The following is a 15,650-nucleotide window of genomic DNA, read 5'->3' as shown; positions in this document are numbered from 1 at the left end:
CCAGGTTTCCCACAAACTTCCTCGGGATGAACGAGGTCTTCGCAATAACAAAGTAACTGAGGGAAGCCCATCACAATTGGACAAATTTATCAGATGAGAGAACCATTTACTACTTGGGCTGAAAGTCTTCGTATCAAGCTCAGGTCCATGGGTAAAGGTAAGGGGCCGGATTCTCCGGTTCCAGACGCTGAAATTGGGTTCGGCGATTGGCCGGAGAATCACCATTTGCGCCAAAATTGGGGGCAACGCTGCTTCTGCAATGCTCCACCTGCTCGAAAATGACGTACTCGCAGATTATGCCGCACGCTGTCAGCATGGCCTCTGGACGTCACCTGAGGCCCAACCCAATGCTCCGCCCCCCCCCCCCCCCCCCCTCCAATGGGCTGAATTCCTGACGGCGTGAAACACTTTCCCTTTTTATTTTTGTGAGCCCGGTGTGGCGTCTGCGGACTGAGTCCGGCACCTCCACAGTCGGGAGGGAGCTGTTCTGTGGACAGGGGGTGGGACTTTGACAAGGGCTGGGGCACTGGTGGGGGGGGTAGTCTGGGTGTGGCGAGCCTGGTCGGAGGGGGGCAGTTTTTGGCAGGCCGGGTCTGCGCGTGACCGGCGTCATGTTGCACAGTGCGGCCGCTGCTGTGCGCACGTGTGGCCACACAACTGTTAATTCTCCGGCCCTATCCGCAGGTAAAGCCAGTACTCTGCATGCCTGCTAGCCCCCCTGTCATAATATCCACTCATGTATATCATGAGATGCAGACAGTGATTGACACACAGGATAACCAATGAACACACACGACACAGAACAACCAATCACCAGACAGGACACCACCACTATAAAGCCTACAGCAATTAACAGGTTCGATAAAATAATGTTAGACTATCTCCTGTGTTGGAAGCCTGTTTCTCGTTTTACTGCATCCAGTTGCAGTCGATGTTTAACCAACACAGATAACACATCATGGTACCAGAGAGCTATAAACTCTAATGAACCTACCTCGAGTGAATTTGGAACGACCAGCACGCAGCCATCCAGTGGCATGGAAAAGATCCAACCTCCTCCGCAACTCCAGATCTCCGGCAACCTCGGCGCCAGCTGGAAGGTCTTCAAACAGAAGTTCCTCTTGTATATCGAGGCTTCCGACCTCTATGCAGCATCAGTTGCCCGAAAGATCGCGCTGTTCCTGTCGACGGCGGGGTCCACGCCATCCACATCTATAACTCGCTCACGTTTGCCGATGTCGAAGACAAGATGAAGTTCAAGACGGTTCTGCTGAAATTCGACAACCATTGCGACATTGAGGTGAATGAGAGCTTTGAACGGTACATCTCCCAACAGAGGCTTCAGGGTAAGGATGAACCTTTTCAGTCCTTCTTGACCCATCTCAGCATCCTAGCGCAGTCATGTAATTATGACTCGGCGGCTGATTCCATGATCCGTGATCAGATCATTTTCGGAATCCAGTCCGACTCCCTGCGGGAGCAGCTCCTCAAAATCAAACAGTTGACCCTCTACGTCTCCATCGAAACGTGTGTTGTCCATGAGCATTCCAGGAATCATTACTCCCGTATCATGGCGGCAGAAATGCAAAACTAGTCTCCCACGAGGCAGAAAGGGTGCAGGCCAGAGAAAAAATGCAAGGCCTGAGCATCGAAGAGAGTGGCCGTTTCACGCGCTTTTCCCGGGTCCCTATACATGCGACCTAAAGTCCGTCATCAAAGCCTGCAAAGAGAAGTTTGCCAGGCATGGGATACCACTCACGGTAATGAGTGACAACAGTCCATGTTTCTACAGCCAAGAGTGGTCCGACTTTGCACGATCCTACCACTTTAGTCTCATCACATCCAGTCCCCATTACCCACAATCAAATGGGATGGCTGAGAAAGGGGTCCACATTGTCAAGCGGTTGCTGTGCAAGGCTGCAGACTCAGCCTCGGATTTCAACCTGGCGCTATTAGCATACAGGGCGACCCCTCTGTCAACTGGTTTGTCTCCGGCGCAGTTGCTCATGAACCGCAACCTGAGGACAACTGTTCCATCCATCCATGTTCCAGACCTTGACCACCTCACGGTGCTGCAGAAGGTGCAACGATCCAGGGACCAGCAAAAGATCACATCTGATGCTCATGCCACGGATCTGCCTGCGCTGGCTCCAGCCGATGTTGTTCGCGTTCAGCTGCCTGAGGGAGGTTGGTCAGCCCCAGCTGTTGTCGTCAGACAGGCTGCTCCCAGGTCTTTCGTTGTCCAAATGGCTGATGGCTTCGTTTTATGGCGCAACAGGAGGGCGCTGCGTAAAGTTCCCTGCCTATCACCCGACCGCACTTCTCCGCATGTCATCTTGCCTCCTCCGGACGTCTTGCACCACGAGGCCACCGAACTGGCAGCGATCTCACCTGTCCACAAGGCCATCGAGATGGCAGCCATCCCGCCTGTCCAGGTGCCGGCGCCCCCCCTCCACCTCTGCGGCGACCGACGAGAATTTGCCGCCCACCACAAAGACTGAATCTATTGACTTAAATCTTGTAAATTTTGTTCAGTTTGCTCTGTATCTGCACGATAGACACCTTCCCATGTACATAGGTTCATTCATTCCCCGCTTATCCATAGTTATGCATGCATATCCAGCCACGTTCGAAAATTTATTTTCAAAGGGGGAGATGTCATAATATGCACTCGTGTATATCATGAGATGCAGACAGGCAGTGATTGACACACAGGAAAACCAATAAACACACACGACACAGAACAACCAATCACCAGTTAGGACACCACCACTATAAAGCCCACAGGGCATTAAGGCTCTCTCTCCCTCTCTCACAGGATACGGCTAGGGAGATGGTCGCAGTGCACAGGCCAATGAACATCATCACCACGTGATAGAGAGCAATCAGCAGGTTCAATAAAACAGTGTTGGACCATCTCCTGTGTCGGAAGCCTGTTTCTCATTTTACTGCATCCAGTTGCAGTCGATGTTAGACCAACACAGATAACACATCACCCACCATCAGACGTAGGATCAGTGAAGCTTTGGCACCGTTTTTTCGGGCGTAAAATGCCACTGTTCCCTCGCCGCCGTCAGCACTTGGTCTTCACATCGGAGAATCCAGTCCAAGATATGGAGTTATGATGCACACTTAAGACCAGAAAGATCTGTTTCCATTCAACAATATGCTGGAGTTTACTTACGTCCAATTTACCAGAATCTTCCCAGACCAAGGAGAAGGGGGAATAAAAACTGCAAGAGCTGAACTTTAGGTGCCAGGTGATACTGCTGTCTCGGTTCCCACATTAATATAATGAGTTTAGTTAAATATAGCATTGGCGCATCGCCGGTGCTGAACGGAATTATAACCCTGTATGATTCATTGCCTCTGGACAGGGAAGGAGAATCAAAGTGCATTGAAAGCATCAATAAGGAAAATACTCCATTCTGCAGCACGGTCGACCTGTTTGCAGTGGCTGGAGTTGCCCTTTGTCTCCATACTGAAACAAAATCATCCAGTAAACCCGTTCCTGATAATTCCTTGTTAATGGAGATCCTAACAATTGGAAATACTAACAGTCAGAGATAATATGAGGAGCAGTGGAGCCAGTTTGTTTGAATTACAAGACTGTGAAGTGCTGCTTTGTGACCGCTGCAAACATTTCTCGGATTTTGGCCGGCCCTGTTTCCTTCAGGAATAAAAACTGCAACAGCATTCAGTTTGATGTGGATAGGCAGCGTGCAGGGTTGAAGAAATGACTTATTCAGATTGGAGGTGTGCTCTGAATAACTTATTTGGTGAGGATACCAAACGGTACATTGGGATTCTGTGCATGACTCCATTGAATATTTATTCAGACTGCAGTGGACCAAAGTGCTCATTGTATTCTTCATGCTGCTCATCTGCGAGACAGTACCTGATGCCAGATTATTTTGGGAGTACCTGATATTGATTCCATTCTGAGTGCACATTGTAGTAAATTTCAGCGTGTTCCCTGCACGCTTAGCTTATCATTCTCATGTTTCATTATCGTGCCCCGCTTGCTAATCGCAGTTAATTTCATAATTGTCACATTGCGCAAGTTTATTTTGCTGCTTTTCGCTGAAAAGCTGGTGGGAATGTGGCCTCTGGTCCCTCACCCATTGTCCACGTGTCAGCCAACACAACGGATGCCAACAGGTTAGCCGGGCCAGAGGGGCACAGCAGCCCAGTTGAATCGTGTATCAAACACCAGCAATGCCTCAGCTGCAGTATTGTGTCCAGCTCCGTGACTTAAGAAGGCTGTCACGGCCTCAGAAAGCGTGCAGAAGAGATTTGCTGGAATGGTACGAGAGATGAGGGACTTCGGGTATACGGAGAGACTGGAGAAGCTCAGCTTTATAGGCCTTAAAACAAAGGGAGATTTAATAGATATGTTCAAAAGGGAAAGGGATTTCATAAAGCTGTTTTTAGAGGCACAAGAATCGATAAGCAGTGGGAACAATTTGAAATTAATTGGAAAGAGAACCAGAGCCAATATCCGGGGAAGTTATTACATATCAAGTTGTTATGATGTGGAATTGCCTGAAAACATGGTGGAAGCAGACGGCACAGCAAATTTCTAAAAGACACTGGATAAATAATTGATGGCGAATTATTTGCTGAGCTATGGAGAAAGAAAGGTATCGGACTAATTGATAACTCTCCCAAAGCTCTTCTGTAGGCAGGCTAGACCAAATGGATTATTCTGTGCTGCCACCTTCCAAAGGAATTAGAGCTCATTCCTATTCTTCATTTTCTCTCTCCCGAGCTCAACATCAGTTGTTTTATCACTGCCAGCATCTCAAGTTTCATCAGTCGATTGAGATTGTGTATGATCTGAGTGACTTGGCAACACATCAGGAAAGGTAGTTTCCCACTGCACCACTGGGGGGGCCTCAGCACCTCCCGCTGTGGACTGTGCTCCATGGCAGGAGTTGGTCACATGGTCCCATCACCACGATCAAGACAGCAGGCCTTCTGACACAGAAAAGGAAACATTGCACAAAGGAACCACATGTTATATCTCATGAGTTCCACTCGCCTCATGTGACATAACGGCACCTCCTCTCCTGCTCGGTTCATCAAGTTGTGTTGTTGTCTGCAACTGCTGACAGTCTGTTTAACATCCTGTACATTTGGTCTTGCCTCTTGTTCAATCATGGAATGGGAGGAGGCCGTTCAGCTCCTTGAGCATGTTCTGCCATTCAATTACATGATGGCTGATCTGTATCATAACCAGTGGGTACCAGAGGAACTGGAGTGTCCAGTGGGCATCAAAATAACATTATTTAAGCTTGCATCTTTTTTTGAAAATATTTTTATTCTCCTTTTTCACATTTTCTCCCGAATTTACACCCACCAACAACAGAAAATAATCAGCAACAAATATGTCAAACCCTATAACAATAACAACGATCCCATCCTCCCACCAACCCCCAAACATCAGCCCGCATGTTTACATAAACAAATGACAAAAAGGAATCAGGGATTACCCATAGTCATCCTTAATACACACCGCCCCCCTAACCCTCCCACCCATCCCCCCCCCCCCAACTAATGTTCGATGTTATCCAGTTCTTGAAAGTGCATAATAAATAGTGCCCGTGACTCTAACCTCTCCGAGCTTCCCCTCAGGTCGAACTTAACCTTCTCAAGGGTCAAGGGTGGAGAGGCTGCTCTCCATCCCAGCAGGATCCGCCTTCGGGCGATCAACGAGGCGAAGGCTATGATATCTGCCTCCGCGCCCGTTTCCAACCCTGGCTGGTCCGACAGCCCGAATATGGCCTCCCGGGGACTTGGGTCCAGCTTCACATGCACCACCTTGGAAATTACCCTAAACACTTCCTTTCAGTACTCCCCAAGCTTTGGACAGGAACAAATCACATGAACATGATTAGCGGGGCCCCCCCCGCAACGTTCACACACATCTTCTACTCCTTCAAAAAATCGGCTCATCCTCGCCCTTGTGAGGTGCGCTCTATATACCACCTTCAGCTGTATCAGCCCCAACCTCACACACGAGCTGGAGGCATTCACTCTCCGACGCACCTCACACCAGAACCCCTCCTCTATAACCTCTCCCAACTCTTCCTTCCACTTTGCTTTGATCCCTTCCAGTGGTGCCTTACCCTTTTCCAACATAGCTCCGTACACCGCTGACACTACCCACTTCTCCAGTCCCCCTGTCGTCAGCACCTCCTCCAGCAATGTGGAGGCCGCTCCACCGGGAAGCTCTGTATCTCCTTTCTGGCAAAATCCCGAACCTGCATAGATCTAAACACCTCTCCCTGCTCCAGCCCATACTTCGCTTCCAGCTCCCTCAATCCTGCAAACCAACCCCAAAGGATCAAATCTTTTAGCGTCTCACTCCCCTTCCCTTCCCATTTCCGAAAACTTACATCCCACCTCCCTGGCTCAAATCCGTGGTTCCCTCGAATCGGCATTTCCCTTGACCCTGTCCCCAACCTGAAGTGTTGGCGAAACTGCCTCCAGATTTTCAATGAAGCTATTATTACCGGACTCCGAGTATTTCCCCGGAGCTATCGGGAGCGGTGCTGTTGCTAGTGCTTTCAGTCCCGACCCCCTGCACAGACTCTCCTCCATTCTGACCCACTGGGAATGAACCCCAGCTCCGCACCTTCTCCACATTTGCCGCCCAGTAGTAGTACATCAGGTTTGGGAGACCCAAACCCCCTGCCTGCCTTCCCCTCTGTAGCAGCACCTTCCTCACTCCTGCCACCTTCCCTCCCCATATGAACGCGGTAATCCTTCCCTCAATCGCCCTGAAAAAAGACTTTGGCAGGAAAATCAGTAGGCATTGAAAAATAAACAGAAATCGCGGCAACACATTCATTTTAACAGCCTGCACCCGACCCGCCAGTGACAGAGGGAGACCATACCACCTTGCCAGATCAGCTTTCACTCTCCCCACCAAACTAGTGATGTTGTACCTGCGAAGCCTTCCCCACTCCCGGGGAACCTGCACCCCCAGATACATACAATGAGTCCCTGCCCTACGGAATGGCAGCCCCCCCCCCCCCCGCCGAGACACCACAAAGTACTCACTCTTGTCCAGGTTCAGCTTGTACCCTGAGAAAGACCCAAATACTCACAGTAGCTCCAATATTCCTCCTTCGACGCACTCGGTTCCGACACATACAGCAGCAAGTCATCAGCCTATAAGGACACCCTATGCTCTATCCCCCCCCCCCCCCCCCCTACCCCAGGCACTAATCCTTTCCATGCTCCCGAACTTCTTAATGCGATGGCCAACAGCTCAATCGCAAGTGCAAACAGCAGGGGGGACATAGGATCCCTGTCTCGACCTACGGTGGAGAGCAAAGTATCGCGAACTGATATTGTTTGTGCGGACACTCACCTTCGGCTCCTTATGTAATAGCTTTACCCAGTTCACAAATCTTGGTCCAATCCCAAACTGCTCCAGCACTGCCATCAGTTACCCCCATTCTATCCGATCAAAAACCTTCTCGCCATCCAATGCCACAACCACCTCTGTTTCCTTCCCTTCCGCCAGTGCCATAATGACATTGAAATCCCTCCCAATGTTCGAAAACAGCCGCCTCCCTTTCACGAACCCCGTCTGATCCTCACCTAGCACCTTCGGGAGGCACTCCTCCAGCCTACCCACCAGTACCTTCGCCAATACTTTTGCGTCCACATTCAGAAGTGATATGGGCCGATGCAACCCACACTCCATCGGATCCTTTTTAAGCAACAGTGTAATCGATGCCTGCCCCAAGGTTTGTGGCAGCACCCCCTTCCCTATCGCCTCTTCAAACGTCCATCAGGGGTGCCAACTTATCCTTGAATTTTTTATAATATTCTACCGGAAACCCATCCGGCCCTGCCACCTTCCCCGACTACATCCTCCCAATCACATCTTATATCTCCTGCTCCAGTATTGCTCCTAATGTAGCCCTGTCCCCCTCCCCGACCCTCGGGTACTCCAATCCATCTAGAAATTCCAGCATCTCACGGTCTCTCCCAGGTGGCTCTGACCTGTACAACCTCTCGTAAAACGCCTCGAAAACCTTGTGAGTCAGCTCCGGAGCCCACACCAACTTCCCGGCCCTATCCCTCACATGAAGAATTTCCCTTGCTGCTGCCTCCCTCCGGAGCTGACCTGCTAACATACGCTCCGCCTTACCTCCATGTTCATAAACTGCACCCTTTGCTCGTCTCAGTTGGCGCACCACCTTCCTGGTGGACAGTTGGTCGAAGCTCGCCTGTAGTTCCTTCTTCTTTTCCAGCTTCGCTGGGTCCCCATCTTCTGCATAACTCCTATCTACCTCCAACATCTCATCTATTACTATCTGCCACTCCAACCTCTCCTCTTTGTCCACCCTGGCCTTCAATGAAATTACCTCACCGCCACCTTGAGAGCCTCCCAGACGACTACCTTCGACACCTCACCCGTACAGTTGAAACCTACAAACTAAGCTTGCACCCTCTTTGCCTTTTTTAATAGCTTAGTTTCTTATTGTTTCAAGAATATGTATGCTGTACCTCAGCTGAAAGAAGAAAGGTCTATTCCTTTCCCGTAAGGGGCAGCACGGTAGCATGGTGGTTAGCATAAATGCTTCACAGCTCCAGGGTCCCAGGTTCGATTCCCGGCTGGGTCACTGTCTGTGCGGAGTCTGCACGTCCTCCCCGTGTGTGCGTGGGTTTCCTCCGGGTGCTCCGGTTTCCTCCCACAGTCCAAAGATGTGCGGGTTAGGTGGATTAGCCATGCTAAATTGCCCGTAGTGTCCTAAAAAAGTAAGGTTGGGTTACGGGTATAGGGTGGATACGTGGGTTTGAGTAGCGTGATCATTGCTCGGCACAACATCGAGGGCTGAAGGGCCTGTTCTGTGCTGTACTGTTCTATGTTCTATGTTCTATTACCCAGTGCATGTAACATAATTTTCCATACATTCCAGTGGTGGGTCTGGCAGCAGAGGAGGTGGCCCACTATTGGCCGACAGCAGGATCTTCAGTTCTGCCATTGTCAATGGGGATTCCTGTTGTTGGCACCCTCCGCCGCTGGGTAACCAATGCCCTGTATGTAACAAAACCTCATTTTGTAACATACAGATAGTACAGAGGAAATCACTGCGCCGTTTTAGTTCTGTCATTTCCCTAGTAGATTTGTGATGCCATTCTAAGTTCCATGGTTGCAACCAGTCAGAATAACCGTGAGTTCATCCCTACATGGCAACGCTCTCACATCAATTGTGTCTTTTTGTCAGAGGTGGAACATTCTTGGGGACAGATGGGGCAATCATGGGAGTGAAGAAAGTCATGCTGCTCAATCTCTTGCAAAAACATGTCTCAGCTCCTTCCAGCACTCTCGTGGAGAGCAAGTAAACAGAAAGTGTGGATAGCAGCAGAGGAATCAAAGTCCCTTTTGTACAAAGGTGACTATATAAAAAATAAGTAGTTAAAAAAACAGATGGAACCCCTTCACACGTTGTTAAACGGTAACAGCCTGAAGAGCAACACTGTCAAAAATGTTTCCATTGTGTAAAACAGTGACTTGTTTTTTATATTCATTATTCATAGTAAAAGACGGAGAGCCACAATTTGCTTTCTCCTCCACCTCCATATTCGAATTTGCTGCTGACTGCGAATAATTATCCTTCAGGTAGTGGTTAAGTTCTTTGCAACTGTATGCTACCCTACTGTGCCAAAACCTGTTCATTTCCGCAGTTTTTATTTCCATCACTGCTGCATCCTTTATAGATAAGTGATTTGTAACCAAACCCATATGCTTGGTAATACTACAGCTGCCCCTGCTGTGTCATAATGAAAGTTTTGCGTGTTTAACAAATGTTTAGTGTCACCGGCATTCCCCCCTCTCTGCTTGCCTTACGCGCTTCTTTGCTGCAGTGTTGTGAAACTTCAATAACCAGTGACTCGTTTGACGGAAAGTGTGACAAACTTGTCCCACCCACACCCTTTTGTTAACATTAGTCACAGCAGGTTACCTCTCGCGAGAGTGCCGATCCCTATTGGGTTAATGTTTCACAAATGAAAGTCCCTCAAGGTGGGGCCATTCTTCAACTCCCGCACCGTGAGCATTGGCACATTAATTTTGAGCTGTGAAAGTCATCCACTGCTTCACTCGCACCACTCATTTCTGGCCTTGGGTGCCTGTCCGTGTGGAGTTTGCACTTTTCATCTGTGGCTGCTCCGGTTTCCTCCCACAGTCCAAAGATGTGCAGGCTAGGTGGATTGGACATGCTAAATTGTCCCTTGGTGTCCAAAGGTCAAGTGAGGTTACGGGGATGGGGTGGGGGATTGGACATAGGTGGGGTGCAGACACGAAGGGTTGGGGGGGGGGGGGAAATGTGCAAACTCCACACGGACAGTCACCCAAGGCCGGAAGTCCAAAGGTCAAGTGAGGTTACAGGGGTGGGGTGGGGGAGTGGACCTAGGTGGGGTGCTCTTTCAGAGGGTTGGTGCAGAGTTGATGGGCCAAACGGCCTCCTTTTGCACTTGTAGGTATTCTATGATTCTCCAATTGTACATCTTTTACCACAGCTGCCATTTCTTCCTATTTGTTCTAAGCAATGACCCACTTCACCATCAGAAGCCAAACTTGGAAATTAGCTGACAGCTCTGAATAGGCAAAGCTAGGAAAGGGTTGAGGAACACGCTGCGTTGTGATTTTAAGCTGCCTTTCCCCCTGCCCACCTCCACCTCCATTGAGATTGGAAGGGCCTCTGCGTTCCATGAACTTTCCAAGGGCACACCTTGCTACAGAGGCTGCCATGGCTCCTCACCCACTGCCCAACATTAAAAACTGCAATCTGCTTGCGGTGTCAGCAATCACTCAACATTGCTCTCCTCTGTTATTGTTCTTCCTGTAAAAATATTGAGCAGAGTGAGTATTGAATGTTTGTGTGCAAATGTCACAGAGGACAACTTGTGGCAGGGGCCTTGTGCTTTTTCCTTTGGTAGCTGTTGTGATCTAGCCAGCTCCATAATGGTCACCTCAGTGTCATCTTTTGGAAGTGTTGAAGCACCAGTTTGTATTACCTGGCCAATTTGTTAGCCACTCGGTTGACTCTGTTAGCATTTGAATATATGTGGTATCTCTTAAAATTCTTCAATTCACTCAGTTCTGGTTTTAAAGTGTCGTTCAGGTTTTTCCTTTGGGTACATCGTCTTCACAGTCATCACAAGTAAACCAATTATCTTTCATTTTCTAGTGGTGCCAACCAGTTATTAGACTGATTTTTGTTCGACCGTTTTAATTCGAATTCGAGTGTCTTGAATGTTCAGTTGGACAGTTGTCTTTTATTGGTCTCTCTCACAGAAATATTAAATTCCAAGCATATGCGCTCCAAATAAATTTAACATTGAAACCGCTGTCTCTTGAGCTGGAGTTTTGGACAGATCAACCAAGTCCTACAGACAAATAGTGGTTTGCAAACCAGGCAGATTTAATTAGTATTTGCATATAGATAGCAGCAGTAAAACGTCTCTGAGTGAGAGGTCACAATGAAACTCCATGCACTGGCACTCATTTCAGAAGTTGTTTGAATGACCTGCTAATTGCACAGATCATGAGAAATGGTTCATCAATCTGGTTGCCTGTAGTCCATTGAAGCCACTGGAAGCCTGGACCTGCAGCCAAGCATAAACTACACATTTCATTTGAAGAGCTCCGTGAGCTCGCGGACAGTCGATCTCTATTCACGCAACCTAACACTTTCATGTTTCATTCGGGATGTTTGCACAAAACCTCCGCAGCTTGCCTTGTCGAGCCGAAGGGCTTCTGTTTCAGAAAGATAGGCCCAGTGAACCGTTTTCTTCATAACGTGAGGTCGCATTGCCTCACTACAACCAAATAGTCGAACTGTGAGCTTTGCTCAGAACTCTGATCATTTTCATCAAGTTCATGTGCAAGGTTTTTAAAATCTAATTTGCAATTAAATCACAAGTTTGTAAGGAATTCATGGTTTAAAAATAATTCATGGGCAGCATGGTGGCGCAATGGTTAGCACTGCTGCCTCACAGATCCAGGGACCCGGATTCAATTCCAGCCACAGGTGACTGTGTGGAGTTTACACGTTCTCCCCGTGTCTGCTTGGGTTTCCTCCGGGTGCTCCGGTTTCCCCTCTCAGTCCAAAGATGTGCCGGTTAAGTGGATTGGCCATGATAAATTACCCCTTAGAGTCCAAACTTTAGGTGGGGTTACGGGCATAGGGTAGAGGTGTGGGTGAGGTAGGGTGCTCTTTCAAGGTCCAGTGTAGACGCGATGGGCTGAATGGCCTCCTGCACTGTAAATTCAATGAAATAAGATTCAGACTTGTAGGGTACATCTTCATTCAAAGGCATTGGATTTGTTCTCAGTGCCTTTCTTTATCCAGGAAAACAGGTGAAGTTACGGGGATAGGGTGGAGGAGTGGACCTATTTCAGAGGTTGGTGCAGAGTCGGTGGTTTTGTTATAACATCTATGCAGTGCATGGCCTCATCTGCAGCATGTATTCATTTAAACCTAAAATCATCTAGAATTTATAATTTTATACATTTCTCCTAATTTATAACATTTCTTTAGCCTGGCTTTTAATGTCTCCTTCTAGAGATAAAAAGCTGAGAGATAATTGTGCCATATTAGGATCCTGAATGAGAAACAATCCTGGATGAAAAAGCAACTACCTACAATTTGTAAAACTGTGAGGAAATGTTCCTGCACCACAGGAGTGATATCACTGACAAATAGGTATTATTTATGTCAAAACAAACTTTAATTCAAACACAGAATTCACCACATTTGCAACAAATAAATAGCTTTCCATTTATCAGTTTAACAGTTCTTAAGTAAAAGAGAAAACGGTAACTTCCAGAACCTGCACTATATCCCGGTTTTCTACTTGCTTTTCTCTGTCTAGAATTTTTGGAGAGAGAACCCTTCAGGACCAAACTGAAACACTTCTGTTCGTATGGGAGTCCTCAGACCAACTGACTTTTCAGACATTACGATCTGGCTCCTCCTATTAACTTCATCATCTGTACCGAAAGCATAAGGCATTATTTTGTCTCGTCTTTCAAGATGTCCCTTGACTTCTTCAGCCAGGACCAAACACCCCAGAGGTTATTCAAAGATAATCAAATTCCATTAGCTAGTTATCTGTAAACAAATAAATGGCTTTCAAGATCTGTTGGAACTATAGGAGTGGTTTCAAGACCTGTGTATTGAGTCAGCTTCCACGTGGAGTTATTCCCTGTGGCTCAACTCAGTACAGAGAGGAACAAACACGACAACCTGGACAAAGATGGCTTATTTAATCAAGCTTGTTAACTGTCCACGGAGAACAGACTGGATATCTGCCAAGACCTGTTCTGCCGAACAAAGACCCGAAGACAGTAATTATACAACGTTCAAAAATAAATAGCCCACCCCAGTTGAACGCGATCCAATTCCTGAAACTGCTATCCAATAGAATTGCAAGTAGTGTTTAAACTTCACCCAATAGAGTCGCAAGCAGCGCATGATTGATTCTCATCCTGACAGCTGTGTACAATCCCAGCAGCTTGCTGACTGTTTGTGAGAAGCAGAATAACAGAACCAGCACCCTGAATTGTTTCACAAAGACGAGATGTCAGAATTAATGTCCTTTTGGTCAAGTTAGCTACCTAAATCCCATTTGATTACTTATTACTGCTATGTCCTAAAAATACATGTTTAATGGTTAATAATGATTACTCAGTCCTATAATTCATATCAATCCTTAATAAAACAACTGATGTAAAACTACTCTAGTGGCATGCGAACAATTCAGTTTTAAGAGGTATCATCACTGAACCTCCCACCTTCAGGATCTATTAGATCTTATTAAAATTTTGAAGGAGGGAATATACAAGATAGAAGCAGGGAGGTTGTTTCCACTGGCGGATGAAACTAGAACTGTGGGGCAGAAGCTAAAATAAGGCGGAGCAGATTTCGGACTGCGTAGAGGAGGAACGTATTCACCCAAGAGGTTGTGTGGAATTACCTACCCAGTGAAGCAGTTGATCGCAAGTGGCCATTGAAGTAAAGACGAACACAATTAAGGTGGAAGGCAGTGGCACAATGGTGTAGTCACTGCACTAATTTAAACAAAAGTTTGAATTTAAAGAAATTCTGAAACTGAAAGTCTAATGTTGACCATGAAGCCATTGTCGATTGTTGTAAATATTCATCTGGTTCACTAATGTCCTTCAGGAAAGGAAATCTGCTGTCCTTACCCTGTCAGGCCGACAAGTGACTCTAGACCTATAATGCCCTCTGAAATGGCCGAACACGCCACTCAGTTCAAGGGCAATTAGGGGTGGGCAATAAATGCTGGCCCAACTAGTGACGCCAGATCTCATGAATGAAAAAAAAAGATTAAAATTGAAACGTATAATAGAAAGCAAGGCACATAAAAGGATATAAAAGCTGAGAAGTTTTAGGGAACAGCTCCAGGATCCAATAACAGTATAGTGCAGTCTCTTTCTGAATTTTTTCACTGACATGAGTATCATTTGATCCAGTTTATTTTAAAATCATGGACTGAACCACACTGAAATCATTAATATTTCATTCATCGTTAATCCTCAATCTAGAATGGATACTGACCTTCCCCTGGGATTTGAGAAGGATGACTATCAAGTGTTTTTCACGAGCCATGTTCCCACTCTTTTTATTTGCAGAATCTGGGTGAAAAGGTGGGGAGGTGGACAGTTGCGGAGACAACTAACATATTTGTCTTCTTTCCTTTGTGCAGGGAAGTGATGAAGGAGACGTGGACAAGAACAAATGCTGCACACTCTGTAATATGTCATTTACCTCTGCAGTGGTGGCACAGTCACATTACCAAGGCAAAATTCATGCCAAAAGGCTCAGACTATTGCTGGGAGAGGAACCGCCTTTAGGAACAGGTGGGCCCCTTCTTATTGTGTTTTGACATTGATATAGGATCAGAAGGCATAGAATCTCTGTGGGTAGAGTTGAGGAATCACAAAGGTAAAAAGACCCTGATGGGAGTTATGTACAGGCCCCATAGCAGTAGTCAGGATGTGGAGCAGAAATTAAATCAGGAGATAGAAAAGACATGTAAAAAAGGCAATATTACAATAATCATGGGGGACTTCAATATGCAGGTGGACTGGGAAAATCAGGTTGGTAGTGGATCCCAAGGAAGGGAATTTGTGGAATGTGTAAGAGATGGTTTTTTTGGAGCAGTTTGTGACAGAGCCTATTAGGGAACAGGCAATTCTGGATTTGGGGATGAAAAATGAGGCAGCTTTGATTAGGGAACTTAAGGTGAAGGAACCCTTAGGGAGCAGCGACCACAATACGATAGAATTTACCCTGTAGTTTGAGAGAGAAGCTACAATCAGATGTAACGGTATTACAATTAAATAAGGGTAACGACAAAGACTTGAGGGAGGAGCTGGCCAGAGTTGATTGGAAAAGAAGCCGAGCATGTAAACTTCTGGAGTTTACACCCATGAAGCAAGGGTTGCTGCAAAGATGGGTAAAGTGAGATGATTTGCATGCTATCGCCAATTGGAGGAGTGAGTTTGGACCATTTCCAAAAAAGGGAGGCAGACTGGGGGACAAAAATTCCACATATTCTTCCCTGCGAGCAATTATTTGCAATCCTAGCTGTTA

At 47.1% G+C, this 15,650-nt stretch overlaps 1 protein-coding gene across 3 annotated transcripts in view; it reads left to right on the top strand.

The window, feature by feature from the left end:
• The window catches only part of zmat4a (zinc finger, matrin-type 4a), a 173,258-nt gene that overhangs the window by 77,170 nt on the left and 80,438 nt on the right, over window positions 1-15,650 (top strand). For all 3 annotated transcript variants that reach the window (XM_038785612.1, XM_038785610.1, XM_038785611.1), the window contains exon 4: window positions 14,761-14,914. In XM_038785612.1, coding sequence (XP_038641540.1) covers window positions 14,761-14,914 — 154 coding nt within the window. The remainder of the gene's footprint in view (window positions 1-14,760; window positions 14,915-15,650) is intronic.

The sequence above is a fragment of the Scyliorhinus canicula genome, chromosome 26, assembly GCF_902713615.1.
Source record: "Scyliorhinus canicula chromosome 26, sScyCan1.1, whole genome shotgun sequence".
NCBI lineage: Eukaryota > Metazoa > Chordata > Chondrichthyes > Carcharhiniformes > Scyliorhinidae > Scyliorhinus > Scyliorhinus canicula.
This window is presented reverse-complemented; position numbering and strand designations above follow the sequence as displayed.